This window comes from Seriola dumerili, unplaced genomic scaffold (assembly GCF_002260705.1).
Source record: "Seriola dumerili isolate Sdu_G_001 unplaced genomic scaffold, Sdu_1.0 BDQW01001124.1, whole genome shotgun sequence".
Classification (NCBI taxonomy): domain Eukaryota; kingdom Metazoa; phylum Chordata; class Actinopteri; order Carangiformes; family Carangidae; genus Seriola; species Seriola dumerili.
The window spans coordinates 1,319,443-1,341,614 of NW_019175379.1; the positions used below are offsets into that span (position 1 = coordinate 1,319,443).

At 39.1% G+C, this 22,172-nt stretch overlaps 1 protein-coding gene across 3 annotated transcripts in view; it reads right to left on the minus strand.

Moving 5' to 3' along the window:
- Nucleotides 1-97: 97 nt before the first annotated feature.
- esyt2 (extended synaptotagmin 2) overlaps nt 98-22,172 on the minus strand; it is a 30,324-nt gene continuing 8,249 nt past the window's right edge. The window contains exons 6-23 of one of the 3 annotated variants that reach the window (XM_022767172.1): nt 21,187-21,276; nt 18,118-18,173; nt 13,376-13,496; nt 12,336-12,512; nt 12,098-12,180; nt 11,646-11,694; nt 11,144-11,233; nt 10,899-10,994; nt 9,324-9,386; nt 7,169-7,243; nt 4,925-5,011; nt 4,670-4,819; nt 2,924-3,276; nt 2,532-2,630; nt 2,158-2,289; nt 1,329-1,434; nt 1,176-1,225; nt 98-1,067 (exon numbers count right to left, since the gene is read on the minus strand). In XM_022767172.1, coding sequence (XP_022622893.1) covers nt 998-1,067; nt 1,176-1,225; nt 1,329-1,434; nt 2,158-2,289; nt 2,532-2,630; nt 2,924-3,276; nt 4,670-4,819; nt 4,925-5,011; nt 7,169-7,243; nt 9,324-9,386; nt 10,899-10,994; nt 11,144-11,233; nt 11,646-11,694; nt 12,098-12,180; nt 12,336-12,512; nt 13,376-13,496; nt 18,118-18,173; nt 21,187-21,276 — 1,947 coding nt within the window. In that variant the 3' untranslated portion in view covers nt 98-997. Of the gene's footprint in view, nt 1,068-1,175; nt 1,226-1,328; nt 1,435-2,157; nt 2,290-2,531; nt 2,631-2,923; nt 3,277-4,669; nt 4,820-4,924; nt 5,012-7,168; nt 7,247-9,323; nt 9,387-10,898; nt 10,995-11,143; nt 11,234-11,645; nt 11,695-12,097; nt 12,181-12,335; nt 12,513-13,375; nt 13,497-18,117; nt 18,174-21,186; nt 21,277-22,172 lie in introns of all 3 variants that reach the window. The other 2 variants (XM_022767171.1, XM_022767173.1) reach the window with 2 other exon arrangements.

The window sequence follows — 22,172 nt, forward strand, 5'->3', positions numbered from 1 at the left end:
ACCAATAAAAACAAGCAAGACGATTTTCAGAAGAGAAACCATTTATTCTTCAAAAGCCATGAGGCATCATATCATTCAAAATAATAAGGTTAAGAAGGCAAAAATTACATAGTGGGTCTTTTTAAGGCACAGGATAGATAACAAGAAAAATATTTAAAAGCTCCAACAAACAGTTATAACTGCATGGCAAAACATGTGCAAGCCTATGACACAGCTGTGCCATCTTAATTCTGGCGGTCCTGCTCATAAAATACAATAATTGTTGTCTCTTTTCATTTTTTTTACTTTGCTAAACTCACATTTGGTTTGAACAACAAACCCTCATTCAAGTATCCTTTTGATCAAATTATACAGCACTTGTTCATAGCCCTAAAATGCCCCCAGATCTTCAGTATCTGAGACAATGTTCAGAACAACCAATATTGCACAAGGTCCTCTTAAAATATACAGAGCAATCATTTTATTCTCTGCATATATGCATTCCATGTTTGTAATCAAGCATAAAGAACAATAAGAGGTAAACAATCAAATAACACTCCATAACAAAAAATATCAAAGTCAAGACTGCTACTTATGCCTACTTTTGTGATTGTATCTGTTCCTTTGGTAAGAGTTTTCTCACATGACAAAAACAGAATTTGTCACATTTTAACAAACCAGACAGAAAGCAATAACAGTTTTGACAGATTTCAACACCATTTCCTTTAAGGAAATATAATGTCAGGAAAACCCCTGCAAATTCTCCTAACTATGAATTAGCAACTTGATATTTACATAAAACACTGAAAACAAAGACAAGGCAGTCAGTGTGTTTCACTACAGTATGTTGAAGTATGTTCCAATCGTGATCAATAATGAAATAAAAACAGGAAATGTTTGAAAAACCTGTGTGCTGAAATAATACCTGTAAACTACATGAAAAATATAAATGAAAAAAACAAAATGATGTGCCCTTATATTAATGAGATCACTATATTACAGCAGAAAGGATGTTTCACTATGTGAGGAGGGGGTCTTGAATCCTTGTTATGCCTTGAGATGACAATCCATCTTCACTCAAATCATACCTGCAAGAGAAAACAAAAAGATTATCTATTTAAGCACTAAAACAGGTTGTTTATTACATGAAGAAAACACTGGATATTGCACAGGGCAAAGATAAAACACAAGTTTACCATTGTGTCCATCCTCTGGATATATCCTCCCCACTTAAATCTACCAGCACCTGCAATTTTGAACAAAAAGTGAGAAAGAAATTAAGTTTTCAGAGTACTTGGGGCTGGCTCTGCTGCTAGAAAATACTCATAATAAGAGCCAGAAACAAGAACCTTTCCCAAGAGCCCCTTGTGTTTGGACAGGATGCTCCCTCCGTTCTTCACTGCTACATCCAGAGTTCGCCTGTGGAGCTCCACAATAGACACAGTAAACTCAAACCTACAAACACACACAAGTACACACACATTTTATGACACCAATCTATCATTTAATAATTAATCAAATTGAAATAGCTGAAACTGTTACTTTGATAAATTGTTAATTTGAATAATTGTTTTGGTACTAAATTGGTTGACTTAAAAGAAGGCTGGCAAATCCTCCTCTCAAGGCCTTATCAGGTTGAAGAAGGCGCTTATCCAAGAGCACAATTAGCTCTGATGTTAAATTCATGAGGCAGGAGATTTTGTTGGCGCTTTGGAGCCCTATAACTCAACTGTAAACAAAAGTGTCCAACGACTAACACTGACTGCACTTGATATGACTGTAGTGGCCATGGTTTCACTGATAACAGACTTTGGTTAATTATTGATTACTAAGAAAAATGCTGTCATATTGTAAAATTAAAAAAAAAATGACATAATATATTCCACAGCTGCAACTTTTTTGGCATCAATGTGGCTTGTGATCTTAATGTCCTTAAGAAAATCCTTAAGACACCAAAGTAGCTCCTGAGGTGTCTGAAAACAGAGTCAGATATCAAATGAATTCAAACTACAGACTGGTTCAATAAATGGTTGAAGCATCGCTAAACCTTTAAACATCTGAGAACAGAACACATTTGTAAAGTCCAACAATAATAGCACACATCTGAATGCTAATGAATAATCTTTAAACTAGTGACCGTGACAAGCATATTAAGCTAGTATTTCTCTCTATACCCACGTTTGATCATAAACAGGGTTAAGGGTCCTCTTCATTGTGCTGGTCTTCCTCCTCCCTGTCCGGCTCTTGTCAGGCAGCAAATAGAGACGGATGAAGGGATCCGAGCCGTCTTTGGTGAAGGCTATCAAGTTACTGAGGACACACAGGACAAAACTGGTTTCGCGCACGTGTTGCCAGGCACATGTTGTTCAGATTAATGATGCCTATTCATTCTTAAATCTATAGTATAGTTCCACACAGAAGCAAGATGGTGCATGCTAAAGAATCTCTACCCACAAATCATAATTTAGGCCAGAGGCTTGAGCTAAAAACAAAGGACAGAAGTGGTGTATCATTCAAAGCAAAAAGTGTATGATGGAGGTTGTGGACCTCACCGGCAGGCGTGCACCACCACAATGAGTTTGTTCCTCTGGCAGCTGTGCCGAACAGTCAGCTGGACCTCACCCAGGGGGTACTGGCTGGGGGCCGACCCACTATAAACACATCAGAGTCAGTCAGTGTCACTTCCAGACATTGCAGCTGAATTTATACAGAAGATGTGCACATCAATGTATGCAGGGATAGATGGATAGCCTCACAGGCAGTTAGATGAAATATTAATATGGGTACATATTCAAACAAATCAAGATGACACTCTATCAGAGGAAAATGCAGAATTTAAATTAAGTGAAAAACAGAACAGAAATGAGGCACGTAAAAGCCGGAAAAGAAATTAAGAAATGTAAAGCAATACATCAGAAAATAAGATATCATATCTGCCATTTACTTCTGCAGCTGACGAAGCCTTTGCTGAAGCTCCAAAGTGGCAAAGGGTAGGGAGATGTCCGAGGCCAGGCTGGGTGTGGACTCATTATGAGGCAGGTGTTTCTGGGAACTGGACATGCAGGTGCTCAGGTTGGAGGTACTGCGAAGAGGGCTGGCTGAGTACGGCTCGCCGTCCCTGTGTTGGAGGGTAAGCGTGGAAGCGTCTATAGGTGGTGGAGGTGTGGGTGGAGGTAGCGGGGAATCTGAGGCTGACCGTTTCTGGCATGGGGCTGTGGTTGGCTGCGGCACGCTGGATTTCCTGACCTGGACGGAGGAAGGCTGGTCTGAGGACACCTGCTTCTCAAGGGACAGAATCTAAGGAAAGACGAATCAGGACATTACTGAATGAAATGAATAACAAGAACTAAAGCCAAGTACTAGAATAACATGCTGTGTATGTTTTAACTTTCTTATCTTTTAAAGGGGATTTGCTTAATTTGGTGGTTTTACATACAGTCCTCTGATTTGTTAAACTTATCCTCAAGATTAATCCTTTCTTGTAAAGTGGTCTTAATACTGCTGATGTGAAACCTATCAGATATTTTCAAGGGTGTTTTTAAAGCACCTCAGCCAAATCTGTCTTTATAGCGCTATCTGTCTTTCTAAAATGTCTCCAAAAGGTCCCTGATCCTTTAAAGCTGTTTCCTTTTTATAATATCTGTTATGAATCCTGATATGTCTGATAGGCTGTGTTCCAATACAGAAAGCTATTTCAGAGGACGTCAATATTTTTGTTGCAGCTGCATTCATCTTTTTTTATTTGATCAGTTGTGATTCAATACAAGATAATGCGCTTAGTTTCAGTTCAATGAATACCAAGGCAATTTACTTGCCCCACCAACCTGGTTATTGGTTTTTATGGATTTACAGTAATTGAACTTATGGCATGAAGAGGAATTTAAATATTAGCATGATAATTTCATGTAATTGCAAGGCACCTTAATGAAACGAGTGAACGTTACGAACGGAGTTGGACAATATACATTTGCTTTAAAAGCCAACAACTTCACCTTTTCACAGCAATGCGACCACTGCAATCAACTTTTTGCTAAACCCCTCCCCTCCAAAAGTGATTGTCCAGTCATAGCTTAGCAACTGAATTAAACTCAATGAATTAGGCTTTGGATTTCATCAGTTGTTGAAATATGAGCAATGCTGTGCATGTGAAGAGTTTGGGAGGTAGTGTTTTTTTTTTTTGTCTTTTCAAAACCTAAAGCACAAGAACCAAAGTGTGAGGAATGGATTAAAATGGTGTGTTTATAACGCACAATTAGCATGTCCAGCTAACTAGCTGAATATTTACAGTAGCTAGAAGGGAGCCTTACTCAGAAGGCCAAGGAGTATATCATTTACTAATTATGTGAAGTTACACAATGTGGTAAAAAAAAAGAACAGTTGTAACACGCACAGCCACTAATTTGTATTTCTTCACTGTGTGATAACCAGTTTGAGTTTCGTGGTAACATTAGCAGCTATGTTCACTCTTTATTGGATTTGAGCAAGTCTACAATCCAACCACCCCATTCAACAGAGGCTGTTATGAATTCAATCAATAATTTTCAGTTTATTATTGGCACTGCAATACTTTCTTCACCGCAGCAATTATTTCAGATGTGCAACTCGTTACATGCCTTCTCATAATAATTTCTGTTTGAATTAGCAGAACATAATGCACAGAGGATGAGTGGGAAGTGAAGCAGCATTTTACCCTCAAGGCCATTTTAAGTTTGATGGTGGAGCTGGGCCCGGAGTTCCTGAGAGGAAAGTACTGAGTCAGCGTCATGTCCTCCTCCACCAACAGTCTGCTCAAAGGCACCGTCAAGTTACCCAGAGTGCATTTGTGCTTGTCATCTTTTACCTGTGCATTAAGAGAGAAGAAGATCTGACAAGTCAGCAGCTTCCACTATTTGGAGCATGTTCTTATAAAAAATACATGTCATTATGTGTCATTATGCAGCATTACCTCCACTTCGAGCTCCTGCCTCCTGGGGTTGTGAACAAGGAATGAGAAACAGTCTTCCCACAGAGGCTCCTTGGTCTTGTACCGGATCTTTAAAGGCAGACAGGTTTGTTAGTTGTTATTTAAAGCACTTGAGAAATCTGTCAGGGGTACTGTCAGTCATTAGAAAGTGCTGTATTTTGAATTTTGAAAATCAATGATAAGGCACTAACTCTGTAGGCATGCCACTACTCTCATATTTTCCGGTCTACATATTTACATACAGTTTGGCCTACTGCTGCACACCTTATAAAGAGTATCTACTTTTATTTAGATTCTTTCGTATTTTAACTTGATTTATTTCAACATTTTAGTTCTTATAGAAGTTCTTCTTTGTACAATAATACTGTTTAAAACTTATAATTAACGCTGTTGATAATTAGCGTCTCATAATCTACTATTTCATGTGTCAATTAGCCGGTTTCCCTGCAAGATTTGTTTCCACTGAGAAGCAGTTAGAACACTGATAGGTTTCTTAATTGTTTTTGCTGTATACAAATTAGATTTTAAATGAGGCAATGAATGGGAGCATTAAAGGTCCAGGTCCGTATTCAGTAAACAGTGTAGGTCTGACACCACTTTTCATACATACAGTGGTCTCCCAGTTTTAGGTCATTGCAGAAGAACAGCAGTCTTTAACATAGTAAACTGTAAGTAAGTGACTGAGGATTTTTCATGGTCAAACAGTTGACTGTTTGTAACTGGCCAAATGAACATGTGTTGTCTTGCAGAAGAGCAGGCTGAAAGCAAAAAGCCACAGTAACAAATAAAAAATGAAGATGTCTGCAGTACATGCCTAGGACAACATAACAAGAGAACAAAGACTTCATAACCACATACACAGGTGTAACTTATTCTACTTGATTAGACTTGTTCTCTGGGCTGAGTGGGGACACATCATTCAGACTGAAAGTTTGATTACATCACACAATTACCAACATAGCCCCACCTAACTGTAACCTGTGTAGAGGTCTAATCAGCCAGAGAATTGAAAACACCTGTGAAGGTGTGCTGGGCTTTAAAATATGGCAATTTCATTCAACCCTAATGTTGACCCTGCAAAAGTTTATAAAAGCTCAATAGTACCAACTTTAACAGCTTGACAACTCATGACTTTTACTAATCTATGAGAATTGCTTTTAAACATGATTTTGAACTGGTTACAATATATATATACATATATATATATATGTATATATATATATATATATATGTATATATATATAACGTCAGCGTCAAAGTCAACAGGTTACCATTTCAATACTTTTCTATATATTGGATTTTAATAAGGTCAGAACAGACAAAAATATATGCAACAAAAACTTGGTTGATCTTGCAGTTAATGTTAATACTGTTACACATTCAGCATTGGAGTCTGTGGAACCCCAAACAAGGATGAATTAAAGCAAAAGTCAGGGAAACACAAAGCCTATGTATATATGCTAATTTGCTCAAATTCTTTCTTCCATCTAAAATTTGGAAACATGCAATAAAATCCATTCTACCTGATGTGGATCTAGGCATAATCAAATAAAAGCTGAGAATCGTTTCCTTGTTTCATTGTTTCATTTGAAATCCAGGAGACCACAGCCAATTTAACTAAAATATATTACTGGGCAAACTGCAAAAGGGGTCTAAGGTAACAAGCCTCCCTGAAACCATCATATGCTTACAGCAAAACTCCAGCATCAGCAATAACTTGGTCTACTGTAGTGTTTATTCCTCCTGAATAATTTCCCTTTTGAACTCGACACAGAAATTTCTCATAAGAAATGGTTGGTATACACATTTAATGTCAGCCTAGAAGCGCTTTAGCTGAGACTTAACGGTTTAATGGTAGGTGGTTGTAATTCCTCATCTTATTTGCTTGTACGACCATTTTTAGTTCATCTTTCTTTTTTAATTCCATGGTCAGGGGGAAGTGCTCTATAACAGAAAGCTCCAGGGAGAGACAGGTAAAGAGCAATTGGTGTTGTTTAGGCTTTAATATGTCATCGTGTGTGAATGAATGTGAGGTAAAGTCTAGTTAAAATAACTGCTACATTCAATCTTTGGTTGTCCAAATGCTTTTTACAACTTCAAAAATAGGAAGAAAAAAATCGCCAGCAGTGATCCATTTCTTCTTTTTCTCAAATTGATACATGGAGTACAAAGCTAAGACAAAATAAGGACAAGATAATCATACTAATGGATGCTTATAGGACTCACCTTACTCTCAAGTGTTTTGTGTCCAACAGTGAATTGGACGTGAGGGCTCGGCTCAGTGCTGCTCTTCTTTGCAGCCTGCTATAGAGTCAGAGAGAGATGTGTTAGCCGATTCTCCTCACTGTGACACACGAGGGATAACCGTCAGTAATGGACAACACAATTACACCCAGACTCAAACACTAGCGTCTTGAGACCCTGTATCAAGCGCACCATGGTGAAAGAGTGTGTAGCTCAAAAGGGAAGGAACATTACCATATGTTTTGACAAGCAGGGCTGCAAGCAGAGAGGCTACCAAGGGGATTGCCAAGCGTTGTCTCCTCTGCAGTCTAATTTTAGTATGCTGGGTTGTGACAGCTAAGTATTATTCGGTATTCCTTGCAGAATAATAATGCCCTACTCTAAAAGCCAGCAGCTATGACAATGGTGGGAAAGTCTTAACTTAATTCTTAACCCATCCTTTCACTTGAGGATAGTGCTTAAATTTGACATCTATTTCTCAACATTAGAATTAAGATCCACATTTTAAATGCACTTAGCACAAAAATATCAAAATACATAGACTTTCACATTATAGATATCATATATGTTTGTATTTAAGGTGCTAAAATACCTTTCTGTTGGCATTTCCAATAAGGAAAAGATTTTTATAGTTAGTGGGCAGGGGAAGTTTTAGAGCAGGCGATCAAATCTTTTCTGAGGATAGGAAAAACATGACCCAAGACTGTTTGTACACCCCTGAGGAAATGGTCATAGGTCAAATGCAGCCAATCGGATTTTGAATCTAGCGACTCTAGACTTTCACTAAGGTATAAAGGTAAATATTGGAGATGTGAAATATTTCCTGCCAGGGATATGGTGTTTAAAGTAACATAGACTTGTCTGTTTTCCACACTTTTGAAAAAATTGGTGCCTAATCCCAAGTATAGAAATGTATTTGGATCAGTAAAATGCAACATTTGTGGTTGGAAAAAGTCTGCAAAAGTTCAAAAGTGTTTGCTGATTCCTCCTCACGATATGACTCTTATATTTCCTTCACTCTGTGGTGGTGAAGTGATGGCAACAGACCTACAAGAAGACTTTATCACAGGTAAGCTGCATTTCAGACTTCCAAACCTTTTTTCAGTACAGACAAACCGAAGGAAAAACTGCTGCACATTTGTCAGAGACAAAGCAGGTTTATATTTAACAGGATAAAAAAAAGGCAGCAGCTAGTTAATGCCAAATAAAACCCACACATGATGCAGATGGCGCAAACTAGTTTCACTGTCACATTTTAGACTAATATTGCACTGAGGGAGTGCCGCCGTGTGTGACAATGGGAGGCTTGAAACTTCTTGGAAAGGTTAAAGGCACGAAACCACTCGTGGTAACTGGAATGCAGCAGTTGATTTCTGAGTAATAGTGTTTGTAACCTGAGACTGTGCTTGGTTACGAACAGCTTTGTTGTAATGCAGTATAACACCTACTAATGTGACTACTAAACAAGGTAATCATAGTTGTTATGACAGTGGTTAACAGGCCTAAAGCAGGAACATTCATTGTTTCTACCTCTGCCTGCCTCTTCCCAGCTGTAATAAAGTGTATGTTAAGTATGTAAAATGTAAAGTTTTCTCATGTTATGATGCCACCCTCAGTGCCTATTATATCTGTACATTTATCTGGCAAACAGTAGGGTCCAAAAGTCTTAGACCACTAAAGTAGTCTCAGACTTTCTCAGACATGATCACCTTCTACATCTAGTTACGCAGGTTCAGTTGCTGTTTGCTGCTGAAAACCTTTGGCCCAGTTCAACTCCAGTAAAAATACAAATGCTCCAAAATGGCCACAGTTTCAATCAACCATAAAGATTGAATATGATTACTTTAGACATATTTGAGTGCAACATTAGACTTTTGCATGCACGATCACATGAGCTGGGAAAATCATGAATCATTCCAAATAAGAAGAAAGAGGCGTTCAGCACAACAAAGGCATAAAGAAGACAATGCAATCATCCATCATGGTGCACATTTTTCGAAAAGGACAATTCTCTCCGCTTGTTTGATCACATCACAATCACATGACGTTGGACAGTGCATTTGAGGGCCAGCAAAGAGGAGACACAGATGAGACACAGGGTGTAATTTGCACATGCAGTCCATTTTTCCCACATTACCTTCAGCGCCTTAAAGACTGAGACTTGCTTCAACCCGTCATAGGTGAAATCTGACAGGTTGCTCTTTAAGCCACAAGGAGATTTTGGGGAGAAAATCACACCCATAGTTAGTAGGACAGGAGTGACTTGGCATGAGCCATGAGAAACACCTAGAAAAATATGTTGAATATGTAAAATATACTGAAACATGAATAGTATGGGTAATAAAGAAAAAGTAGTTTAATGGATGATATTGTTGACACTGCAGGGAGCTCACGAGGAAAACACAGGTCAGAATAATGAGGGTATTTCGAACAGGGAAGACTTGGAAGTACTAGTTTGAGAGACAGTTTGACTTTTTAACAAGCTAAGGGCTTTCTGTATCTGTACAGTCAAACTCTAATTGGCCCACTAATACAGACAGAGATCATTATGAACTCTGCCAGCTCTTTGTAGATAATATTTCAGCCTTGAACTAAGCAACTGATTTAGCAGAATATGCATCTGCATACCAAGCAGGCGTAGCTGTTTGCCTGGCTGAGTCCTCTGTTTTGAATGTCTGCTTCATGTTAATGGTTATTGGAGACTTTTTTATTAGACATTACAGTAAAAACCGTGCAGCTAACACATGCTTTAAGATGCACGTTTTAAGGACTCCTGTTACTGTTCAATCCACATCATTGCACACAGCTAATGATAACACCATCAGGATGCAAAAGCTCTGGTGGACTCACACATATAGTTCTATACTCTGAAGTATTGCTCTCACAAAAGACTAGGCCAGATGCTCTCCTCTCACTTAAGTTTCCACAGCCTAAGCTGCCAGTGAAGACACTCTTGGGTGAAGAGGAAAAAGAGAATAAAGAAAAGAAAGTGGAGTTATGATGACTGGGATGGCAGAAAAAATCAATTTGAGATAAATGTTGAAATATTGTTTAGATATTGAGCTGAAGGACTCCAGATTCTTTACAGGGTACGAGTGAGCTTTATGACCCGTATGCAATGACAGCTTTTCAAACATCATTTGATGAACATAAAAATGCACAAATTTTTCCTAGGCTGTTGAAAAGTAGAGGTTTCAAGGTTCAGGGTTCTTGTCTGACAACAACTATGAAAATTTTGGTATGAGACACAATCTCTGAGCACAAATGACTTGATTATATAACTTGCTAAAGACCATAGTGACCCATTTGGCGCTATATGCTACATCTATAATGCACAGCTGTTCCCTTGGGAGTAGCTAGAATAATATTAGAGGGTAGAGGATAGTAATGTAACAACCTGCCCTGGTTGTTGGTTGGTTCACAGTGAAAACCACATTTCAAAGAACATAAACAGCTAATTGATGAAGTGACTCAGCATTGCTGCACATTGACCAATAATCCTTATTCAAACAAGAGTGCTGCACTGGAATTTCTTACTAAACTGGTTCAGAGTGTTGCTAAATGCAGTGTGTATGTTCCGGGTGGATAACAAGAAGGCTACATAAGCCTAATGCTATATTACAGCACAAGTGCTTAAGGAATTACATAAGGCTACAGCATCACAACAATAGCATTGCAAAATTAAAATTGAGTGAACATTGCAGTATCTTACTGGCAGGTTCTTTGCCGAGTCCAGATAGATCACCAGCAGTGCTGACGACAGCCCGTCATTGGCCAGGCTTCTGTCTGCGCGCACACTGCGCAACACCTGATTGGACAAGAAGGACAAAATAGGCAGTCACCACAGATAATGATTACTGGCATGCATCAGTAGCAAATGCATAACAGTGACATGCTTCTACTGTTCTGTTGAAGTAGTAGTGGTCGTAGAAAGTTTTTTCTTTTTCAATACTGTACCTGATCCAACTTCTCATTAGTGGAAAGCAGAGACAGCCACTCTAGTTTTAAGTGCAGCTTCCCAGTAGGCGTTTCTTCCAGGTCAAACCACTGGAATAATGTGACAAAAATCATTAAGGGAACCAAACCATTCTTTTCTGGCTTGAAAATTGGGGAAATATGAAACCAGCAGCCAGTAGACTAAAGAATAGAAACAGGGAGCGGGCAGCCTGGTTGATGTAGCATGTTCATTAGCGAGCTTTACAGCTGCTAGTAGGCTGATTTTGCTGTCTTTATACAGAGCTAGGCTAGATGTTTCCCCCAGTTTCAGTCTTTATGCTAAGCTAAGTTAACTGGCTGCTGACTGTCACTTTATACTTATAAACAGATAAATAAAGAAGTATCAATCTTCTCATCTAAATCTCAACAAGAAGGAGAATAAAAATAATTCCCAATATATGTGATTTATAAACTCAAATTTTAATTAAATGGGCGATATAATTGGGAACAGAAAGTGTCTTACCTCATCAACCTTTTGTTCTTTGTGCAGCTCAGTCATATCGATCATGAGGCTGTGGATAATGACAAATTGGGATGACAAAGAAACAGAAATCACATCTATAAATCTGAACAATGGGTCCAGTTATTGATTGCATGCCTTGTGTTGCCAGCGCTGGGTGTAGTGTTACAGGCTTGGAGCATAATCACTGACTTTGCCCTTGAGCCTGTGGGATAACATCTCTACTTTACTTTAACTGATAACAAGTAACAGATACCTTAACAGATACCTTCATCCCCCTATTGTGTTTAGGTTGCAATATGTAATGACATGCAGACAGGCAGATCCTTTGCTTTCCTATATAGCACTAGGCAATTACAAAACAAAGCATGGTCTTACCAATCACTCATAATGCTGAGGTGCAACAGACTGTGTTTGTTCTGAAGTATGTGATAAGATCAGAGTGGGGCACTCACCTTCCCAGGAAGTCATCTTTGTCTGGATCCTCATCAAACAACTCAATCTCAAGATGTTGACCTGAGTGCTCATACACCAGTGCCTGATGAACACAACAACATATTGATGCTTGTTTAAACAGGCACATCCTTAATTCAAGTTGGCAGAATAAACTCCAAATGATAGTGCAGGTAGCATTCAAACTGTTATGTTGTAAATATAAACCCCCTACTCCAACAGACATGCCAAACTTGTCACCTCATAAACTTCATTCCACTTGGGATGGAGGCTCTCTTTAACTGTTTTGCTCTGGAACATCTGGTTGCCGATCTGCAGGACGCCGTATGGGTCAGATTTGCCCTTGATCAGCCCTCCCAGAAATTTATCCTTCCCTTCCAGATCCTGAGCCTCCAAGAAGTGGATCCTCAAGACTCCCTGTGGAAACATGGATAGCACAGTGTTAAGGAGAGCAACTCTGAAATAGCAGCCTCTGACACTTCGGGGCCAAACTGGAGTCAGAGATGATAAGATGTGACATTACCTACAGTAGTGGGTATTACTGTATAAGACAGTGCAAGAGAAAACTATAACTTAATACCAGAGTTAGGAAGAAACAAAATGAAATGATTACATTATTTATTTTTTATATTTCATTACATTTTCTGCTGACAACATTATTTAAGTTAACGCTAATGGTTGATGGAACTTGTTGAACAAGAAATGCAGATGCTGTTTGAATCATAGCAGTTGTGCATCATGAATAATGAATAAAATATAACAGATCAGTATCTCTTTGCATGTAAATTTGAAACATGGTACATTTAATGAATTTCCTTTTACTTACTTACTTACTTACTTCCCTGGACTGTAGAACGTCCACTGAAAACTAGTGTGTGCAAAGCTCACAGTTGACTAGGGCAGCTATAAACAATTTGTCAGAAATAGTAATAGTGCGGTGACATTTTCAAATGGTTTGTTTTGTACGATCAACTAATAAGGTTGTGTTGATCTTGTTGCCAGGGATACAGACAGTAGCGACAAAGCTTTGTTATGCTTTTTTTGCTGTTCTGGCTGTTTTTATTTCATTCTGTTCTAAGCCTGAGAGTTACCTTAAAAACCTTGAAAAAACTTTATCTTATTACATAAAAGAACATAAAAAAGCAAAAGGGACCTATGAGATTTGACTATCAAAGACTTTCAGCTAGTAACTATGAATTCCCTCAATGATTGGTAGCTGAGCATATGTGGTGTATTAAAGCTCTTATTTAATTGGAAGCATTTCAAAACTGCATTAGTACCTTTGGCATTGGGAAGCGTAGCTTGGCAAGTTCCACATCCCCAACCAGTGGGATGGTGACACGGTTGGGTAAAACCAGATAACTGTAGATAATGTCTTGAATCAGACTGTCAGAGAGGCCACTGTGAGGACAGGAGAGGGGATAGAGAGAAGTGAGGAAAGGAAGATAAACAGAATGAAGCAATGAATTATTTAAGACAGTACGGGTGCCCTTGGGTTATAAATATTCTCCTTTAATCTCAGCTAAGTACAGTACATTTCTGCTTTGCATGTGTGAAGATAGTGGGAACACTGGAGTCAGTTCAAGCATGTTGCTGTTGCTCACTAAGAAACCTCTGAATGTCTATCTGATCCACTAATGATTCAACACTGCGTGACAACAACGATGACAGTGAGGTCAGAGAATGGCATTAGTGCCAGGTGTTTCTGTGTTCACTGAGCTGCTGTGGTACAGCTGGAAAATCGCAATCACAGCTAGAAAAAATGACAATAAAAATTCATCATTCTGTGTTATTGCTTAGCCTGTCCCTCGAAGAAAAGCTTTTGTGATTACAGAACAACTGTCCATATATCAATATGTGGATATGCTAATCAAAGGTGCTCATAAACTGCCTCAGAAGTGATCTTGAAATTGTCTCTGGAGTGATCCCAGGAATCCAAACAACACACGCTAAATCTACTAAATGAGCTGCATGAAACACACAGCATGTGATGCGTGAGATACAACAGCACAGTCAGTTGACAAGTAGCCTAATAAATCGGACATTTACTAACACAAAGGACCTGACATACCTATCCCATGTGATTTCCAGTTGCCCACCAGTGCAGAAAATTACATTAGCAACAGCCTGTATGTAATTGGTGTCATAAATTTAGGGAACTCCTATCTACGATGCTTTCAGGCAGCTGAGTAAAAAGCTCATGTGTTCCAGAGTCATCCCCCAAACTAAGAACATACAACAAAAAAAGTCAAAACAGAGGAACAACATATTTGGTCAAACTTGAGTTAAAACCAGCACAAACTTTTTGTGTGTCTTTTTTACCAATTCTAACATCATTAACTTATCAGAAACGTCTTAAAGAGACTAAGTCTAAGACTATTTCACATTTCAAGCTGAGCTGCAAAATACCGTACGCCTGCTTCCTGTTGCAATTTAGTCTCTTCACTGAGCTGATATGAACAGACAAAGAAACCAGGTAAGATTTTCTCATTTAGCCTGGAGAAACAGACCTGTACCTCTCTTGTCCAACCCAACCAAATTTGCATTGTAACACAAGTAACCATCTGTGTAAGACCTGATTAAAAACCTTAACCTAAACTTTATCCTTAAATATTACCAAGTAAACCAGTAAACCAAACTTGACTCAAATGAAAATGAAAATAGACGTGGAAGCATTTCTGTTATAATTTTGTAGCAATGAGAAAAATAAGAAAAATAAAATATGTTGCTCTCTGTTCAGGAGTGTTTCGAGGAGTCCTGTCCTCAGACTAAAGTATATTCAAGTGTATAAATATGTGTACAGGTCGTGTTAAGGTGGGACTGGAGGTATGTATTTTTCTGTTTTTCAGTCATTAGGGTCAAAGCAGTTTGGTGCTGCCCCGTATGGCCCAGCACAGTGCAAGCCAGCTGCAATGCAAACTGACCATCTCCAACAAAATGCAGCGGTACAGGGCCTCAGAGACGCCCTGTACTCTGCCATCAATGGGATGAAGTCTCTAAAAGACGAGAACAAGTCTCTGATGGACAAAATGAACCTGCAGCAAAAGGAATGGAAACAGGTGGAGAACCAACTCCAAAAGGAGCTCAGATAGAAGGACAAGCTGGTCAACAGGGCCACTAAAAGAAGGCAGGCTTGCACAAAGGCCTACATTGACACCCTGGCCCTGCTCACTCTAAAAGAGCTCGAGCTGGCTCAGAGAGAGGAAGAGTGGAAGGTCAGGTGTAGTGCACTGGAGGCGAGTCTGCAGGAGCTGGCTCTGAGAGTGAAAGACAGCAGCAGGAATGTGCAGGAGCTGGAAGAGCAGCACACAACTCAGAAGCAACAGGAGGAGAAAAAGATTAAAAACAAGCGGGAGAACAAGACTCAAGAGGAACAAGAGGAGGAAAGGATTCACAACCAGCAGGAAAACATGACTCAGAAGGAAGAGGAGATTAAAAATGATAAAGAGAACAAGACACAAGAGGAAGAAGAGAAGAAAAAGATTCACAACGAGGAGAAGAAGACTCAGATGGAAGAGGAGGTGAAAAACATTCAAAAGGAAGGAAAGAACAAAGACAACGACAATGTGAAGATGGAGGAGGAGGCAAAGACGACTGACAAACAAATGACTAAGGAAAATGAGCACAACCTCCCTCTTCCTGAAACCCCTTGCCATCTTTCCCCTTTCCCCCTTCTTACCTTACCTACCTTACCCACTCCCTACTCCCCCCTTCCCCATGTCTATCCTTTATCCAACATTTGTTCACTAACAGATTTGTCATGTCAACTTAAAAAGTGATAATAATGTCAGTGGCCAACACCCACCAAGTGGTCAAAAACATATCGATTGAAGGTTTAAGCTTTTCTTACAACTTCCACTGCATAATACAAGCTATCTTCAGGCAAGTGGAAAAACACCAGTCAGGCAAACAAATTTAGATGCCTGTGTTTGTCTGGAGCCAGGAGAAACATTAATTTTATCAATCCTCAGCTTATCTTCCAATGAAATGGCAGGCTACAGCTCTTGTCTGTGAGCTGATTAGAGACACAAAGATTGTCTGGTGGAGGACTGATCAGAGCCAGAGCTTCTCTCCCACTGATAGCTGAGGGTGTGAAGGAAATCCTGCTGCATCGGTGCTTATTGCTGCATCTCTGTTGCTCCCCTGCGTATGTGTGTGCATGCACAATAACAAAAGTGAGAACATCTATTTTATTTAAAGACAGCACATATGGTCACTCGTATTACATAATCTACAGTATGTACAGTATACTAGTGTGTGTTTGTACTTGCTATTGAGCCATGTCAAAGACAGATTTCTATCTTACACCGACAATTATCTTTTAGCCATGCTAGCGAGGTGGCAATTTCTGTGTCGGTTCACCAGTTTGGTCCAGAGTGAAATATCAACTATCTCAACTATTAGGTGGATAACCATGATATTGTGGACAGACACTGAATGGTACCCAGAGGATAAATTCTATGACTTTCGTGATCTGCTAACTGCAGTAATATGAGGTTGACATTTTTGTTTTAATGAAATGTCACAAACAATACTGGATAAATTACCATTTTGTACACACGATCATGTCCCCCTTAGGATACATCTAAATCCCTTTGGTGATCCCCTAACTGCCATCAGGAAAAATTTTTAATTTGTTTCAATGTTTTGGTTTATATCCAAATAACTGCACAACACTCCTATCAGCTTCAGCTGTAATTGTGTTTCGAGCTAATTATGAAATGTTAGCAAGCTAACACGCTAACCTAAGCTGGTGAACATGGTAATATTATACCTACTAAATATTCAGAGAGTTAGCAATGTCATTGTGAGAATGTTTGTATTCTGACGTTCACATTTAGCTCAAAGCACCAATCTAACAGTGATGCTAGCATGACTATAGAGTCTTAGCCTTGTTTTGTTTTGACACTTATGACATATTACAACATGTAAATAAACAAGTAAGACAAACAGAGTATGTTGCATATTAATAACAAGGTTTAAGAGAGACACACTGGGCAAGCCCTCCAGTAGGCAGCTGATGCTGTCTGTCTGCTGCAGACAAACAACCAAGACAGCCACATAAACAAGCACGTGTGTACACACAAACACACACATACTGCATTGCATAAGATGCATGGATCCATTACACCCCCACGGAGGACTCGACAGAAGGCCTGAAGGAGACTGGCCACTCAGCTCTGCCTGTGTCAACATGTCTGTCCACATCCGCAGGGTATAGGACAAGCAGCTGTAATCTTAGAAAATCCCCAAGCAGCACTTATGCATGTGTCACATAATTTGGGGTGTAAATGATGTATGAACCACTCTAGACAGTGTCAAGTTATTGTGTTGGGCTGTTAGCAGCTCTTAACTGACTCATTTACTCTCTGTTTAACCCACACAAAAACCTGCAGGGAAAAGAACCTCAATATGAGTATGAGCAAGACAAAATGAGGAAGAATGAGGAAACAGTCTACAACATTTCCTCATCTGGCCTGTTTTAGCCAAGGTTACTAACACACACACACACACACACATATACATATATATATAACTTGGTTATTCATGAAAACATATATTACACATATTTTAAAGATCCTATTATGCATGGTTTTCTCACTGGTTTTTTGCAAAGTGCTTGACAGCAAAAGAGACAGGTTTACCTAAATCAGCCCTGTCTGGTCAAACTCTTAATCATAACAGTAACAAGGACAAGGACACCTACGGCAGTAAGGAAACACTCAAAAAAAGCTCTTTAGCAGAAAATATTATCAGTACATTCAGTGGAATATTTCTTCTCAGGTAATGGACAAGACTCTAAATCCACATGAATACTATGGATATTGTTAGAAGGCGCAATTAACACATGCATGAGCGATTAATAGCATGAAAAGTAGGCATGAGTCCAGATTCCTGAAACCAAACACTACAGACCTCCTATCTGCTCTGAAATCTTTTGAAATATCACCTTTCTTTTCATTTTCTTTTGAATAAAGACACTTTCTTGAGAAGCAGGAAAAGCCAGTTTTAAATGACTTACTTGAGCCCTGGAATGTCCAGTAGATTGGTGAGGCCAGTCCAATTTATATCCAGAAGCTAAAAGAAGAAGAAAAAATGTGAACATACCAGAAACACTGGAAACATAGTATGATTTTTTTTTTTTTTATTCACCCTAACACTTTGTTGTTTCCTGCCTCCTGTGCTACATTAATCACTTGGCTTCTTGTTTTCTGGCCAACAAACCCCACTGATTAATAACAGTGGATACAAAGAGTCCCACACAAGTTGCAACAAAACAATATAAATCAAAAGTTTTTGTGGATGACTCGCTAATGTTTTGGTCCATTTCAACAACATAGCACTACTTAACCTACAATACTGTTGCCGTGTGACTTATTCTGGCTGGTGGTTGTCTCACTGCGCACCAGTTCGGTGATGAACTGTGACATATATATATATATATACTGCAACAAACTTTTCTGGCCCCAAATATTTGCACGGATCCTTGAATGGAAATGAACACATGCTTGCTGAAATATTGTATTTATAAACGCAGCAGCAGTCCTCTGGAATCTCATTAGGTTTCAGGGTACAAGACACTTTTCTATGGTACCAAATTATTAAGGAGTCAAAGACTGATAAAATTATTTTCAATTTGATTCACTTCCTGGGTAAAACTAGAAGCAGGTATGTCAAATCTGGAGAAGGGAAGACAGCTGTGAATAGCATCAGCTAAGACCTGGAATGCAGACAGATCCTGTCTCTCAGTGAGCTTTGATCTGCTTCTGCCTCTGAGCTGAAGGAGCAGTGTTTTCTTAATGAGCCTTTCCCTCTTCCTTTCTGCCCAAGTTGCTTACACTGCAGCAGATGCACTGAGCTCAGCAGGGAAGAGGGGAGCACTGCAGGGTTGTTAATGATGTGTGGGGGGTGGGGGGTGGCGGGGGGCTGCGTGTTGTGGGAATATGGTTGGAGGGACACACCCTCAATTCTCTGAAGCAGGCTTGTTGGGTTGCTAGTATGTACTGAAGATACCCAACGTTTGCAAGTTACAGCTCCTTCATTTTGAGGATTTCCTGCTTTTCTCAGTTTGATATCATTAGAAATTTATAACCTTTGGGTTTTGGGCTGTCGGTAAGATAAAATTAGCAAATTCAAAGGAACACTTTGACATTTTGGGAAATATGCTTATTTGTGTTTTTGTCAAGACTTAAATAAGAAAATCAACACCACTTTCATGTGCATCGGTTTGAAGCTATAGTCAGGGGACCTTAGCTTAGCTTAGCATAAAAACTGGAAACGGGGAAACAAAAGCCTATCAGTACTTCTAGAGCTCACAATTAACACAATATATCTTGTTTGTTTAATCTGTACAAGGACAATAAAACAAACATTCTTGAGTCACTGCCACGGATTGATTTTTTTTCTAATCCAGCTAGAGGGTTAGCTGTTTCAACCAGTTTCAAGTCTTAATGCTAAAGTAAGCTAAGCATCTGCTTGGAGTGCATATATGAGAGTGGTATCAAACATCAGTTATTTTTTAATTATCTAAATGAGTCAGTGACTATTACTTCCTAAAACATTGATTGAGAATTTAAAACTTCTGGGAACTTATTTGTGATTATTTTGGACATTTTACAGCCTAAAGATCAAATAATCAAAAAATAGATATGAATGCATGCAATGTGTTAATTAATCAATACACAACTCCCAATATAACCAGTCACAATAAACATCCTCAAGTGTTGAACTCTGCTCATATAAAGTGCAAGACTGTTTGTTTAACTGAGCAATGAATCTCTTTTGCGGTGTGTGTTGCATCTTTTTATTTACACTGTACTAGGTTTCATTAATGTGACCTCACATCCAGACGTGGCCAAGACCTCTCATGGTCTGGAAATGTTTCTGTTTCATTTTGCACTCAGGATCAGGCCTTGTATGGCACTTTGAAGGAAAGACGATGAGTTATTTGGATTCCACCGTACACAGTGTCATGACTTTTTTCACCCACAGGAAATTGCTTTTGCAATTTGCTGTCTTCTCCACCATCCCGATTTAATATTCCTCATCTAGAAGCAGGGGGATGATTGGGCAGCGTGTGTGTGTGTGTGTGTGTGTGTGTGTTTGTGTGTGCGCGTGTGTGTGCGCGTATGTGTATACATGTGGGTATGCACCATGATTTACTGACTAGAGCTGCTGCCTTCTCCCATCAGCCTCCTACAGTAATATCTGCACCTTGAGCTTTAGCTGTGTGCCTGTTGTAGAGAAATCTGCCAAAGTAGGACTGGTTTTAGCTGCAGCTATTAATAGCTCTGCTATAGTTCCGCGGGGTCCTCCTATTTGGTTTAAATCGGTCAAACATTTTTAAGCTGTGCAGCAGTGGCTCTGCACAGGGGTTGAACAGGAAGATTGATGAAATGTAACTGGATAATATTGGATATGTAAACAACTGGCAATGTGAAATGCAAACTGTGTGAGGTGATGTAGATTGTTTACACTATAAGAGCATAGAGAATGTCGAGAGCAATGCCAGCGACAAAAAAACGACCAACTGAAATTAAACTTAAAGTTGAGTGAAATGTATGAAACACATTATAATGTGATTTGACTCATGAAATTATCATTTAAAGTCCAATTTATGTTCACTATTTCTGCTCGAAAGAGGCAAACAGATTAGCAAAGCAGAAAACCAAAGGCAAATTTGATTTATGAGGTGTAATATTATAAAATTTAGTGAGAATATAAAATACATTAAGAACCGAAACTGGGGTATGAAAGATATTCAGGACATTTTGTGATATTTACTGTAACGGGGCCAACCTTGGCAAAAACAGTGAGTATAAAGAAGAGAAAGACAGCATGCAGTACTAAAACTTTTTCATTCTTTTCAAATGTCGTGCCAAATAACAATATGACACTATACAATAATGTGTTACACTCCTGCTGGTAAATATTCAGGAGACATCTGGTTTTGTATTTCAATTTACAAATCCCAGTTCAATAACTTCTGCCCTAATCATATTGCATTTGTTCAGGCCGCAGTGTAATTATAATTTCAACAAACAAGCTTAATTGACTATATCAGTGTCGTATTATTGGCGTCCGGACTTACTGGCTTCTTGAGGAAGAACAGAGACAGCGCTCCAACAAGAGGCATATCACCCAGCAACGGCTCCATCACCACTCTCAACACGCCGTGGATCTATGGAAACACAAGGGGACACATTGACACACATGCCACGTACACATAAAGAGAGAGCTTAAGGGGACTGACACTGCTCTGGCCCTTGACATTCCTCGGCGGTGGAGTAGCACATGACAGGTTGGAAACTTGATCACAGCCTGACTTCACACCTGCCCCATGTCATCCTCCACCTTCTCCATAACATATTATGACAATTACAAGGATTATGGTGTTGGAAGTGCTGAATGTGTCATGTGGACACCACGCAGCTGCTCTAATCCAATGTAGGGACCAAAAGATTGGGAGATCATTTTGTTTTGAATCAATATTTGTATTTTCAGAAACAATAGTAACAAAATCTTGTCTGAGCAGAACTGTGTCTGAAACTGCAATTACGCCAGTGAATCAAATACTAATAAAGCACCAGTGAATCAATACAAAAAAAGTGCTTGGAACTACTAATACTAATAAAGCTCTTTTAGTGTTTGCACATGGACAAATACCATCACAATCATTTTAAGACTTCAGTTTATTTCTGTCACCAAGGAAATCTCAATTTAAGAGATTATTCCCCGGAACCAAACACTGGAAAACTGATCTGTCAGAAAAGCAGCTCCATAGGAAATGACGCTGACAATAATCTGACTGTTCAGAGGCATAAAAGACAATTCAAACCTGATCCTAGTGCAAGATTTCACACAAAAGTTTAGTTCCATTTATGAAGCAATGGCACACTCTAAATTGAACTGATACAGCTAAATCATGCTAGTTTTTATCTTTGGGCTGGTATACTGTGTATTTTATTCTGTATTGACAAAACTGTCTCAAGGAATAATGATGTCTTAAAAGCAGGGTGACCTGCACCAGCAGCTGTCTAGCGGGGAAACAATAACATAGATGGATCTTAATTAATG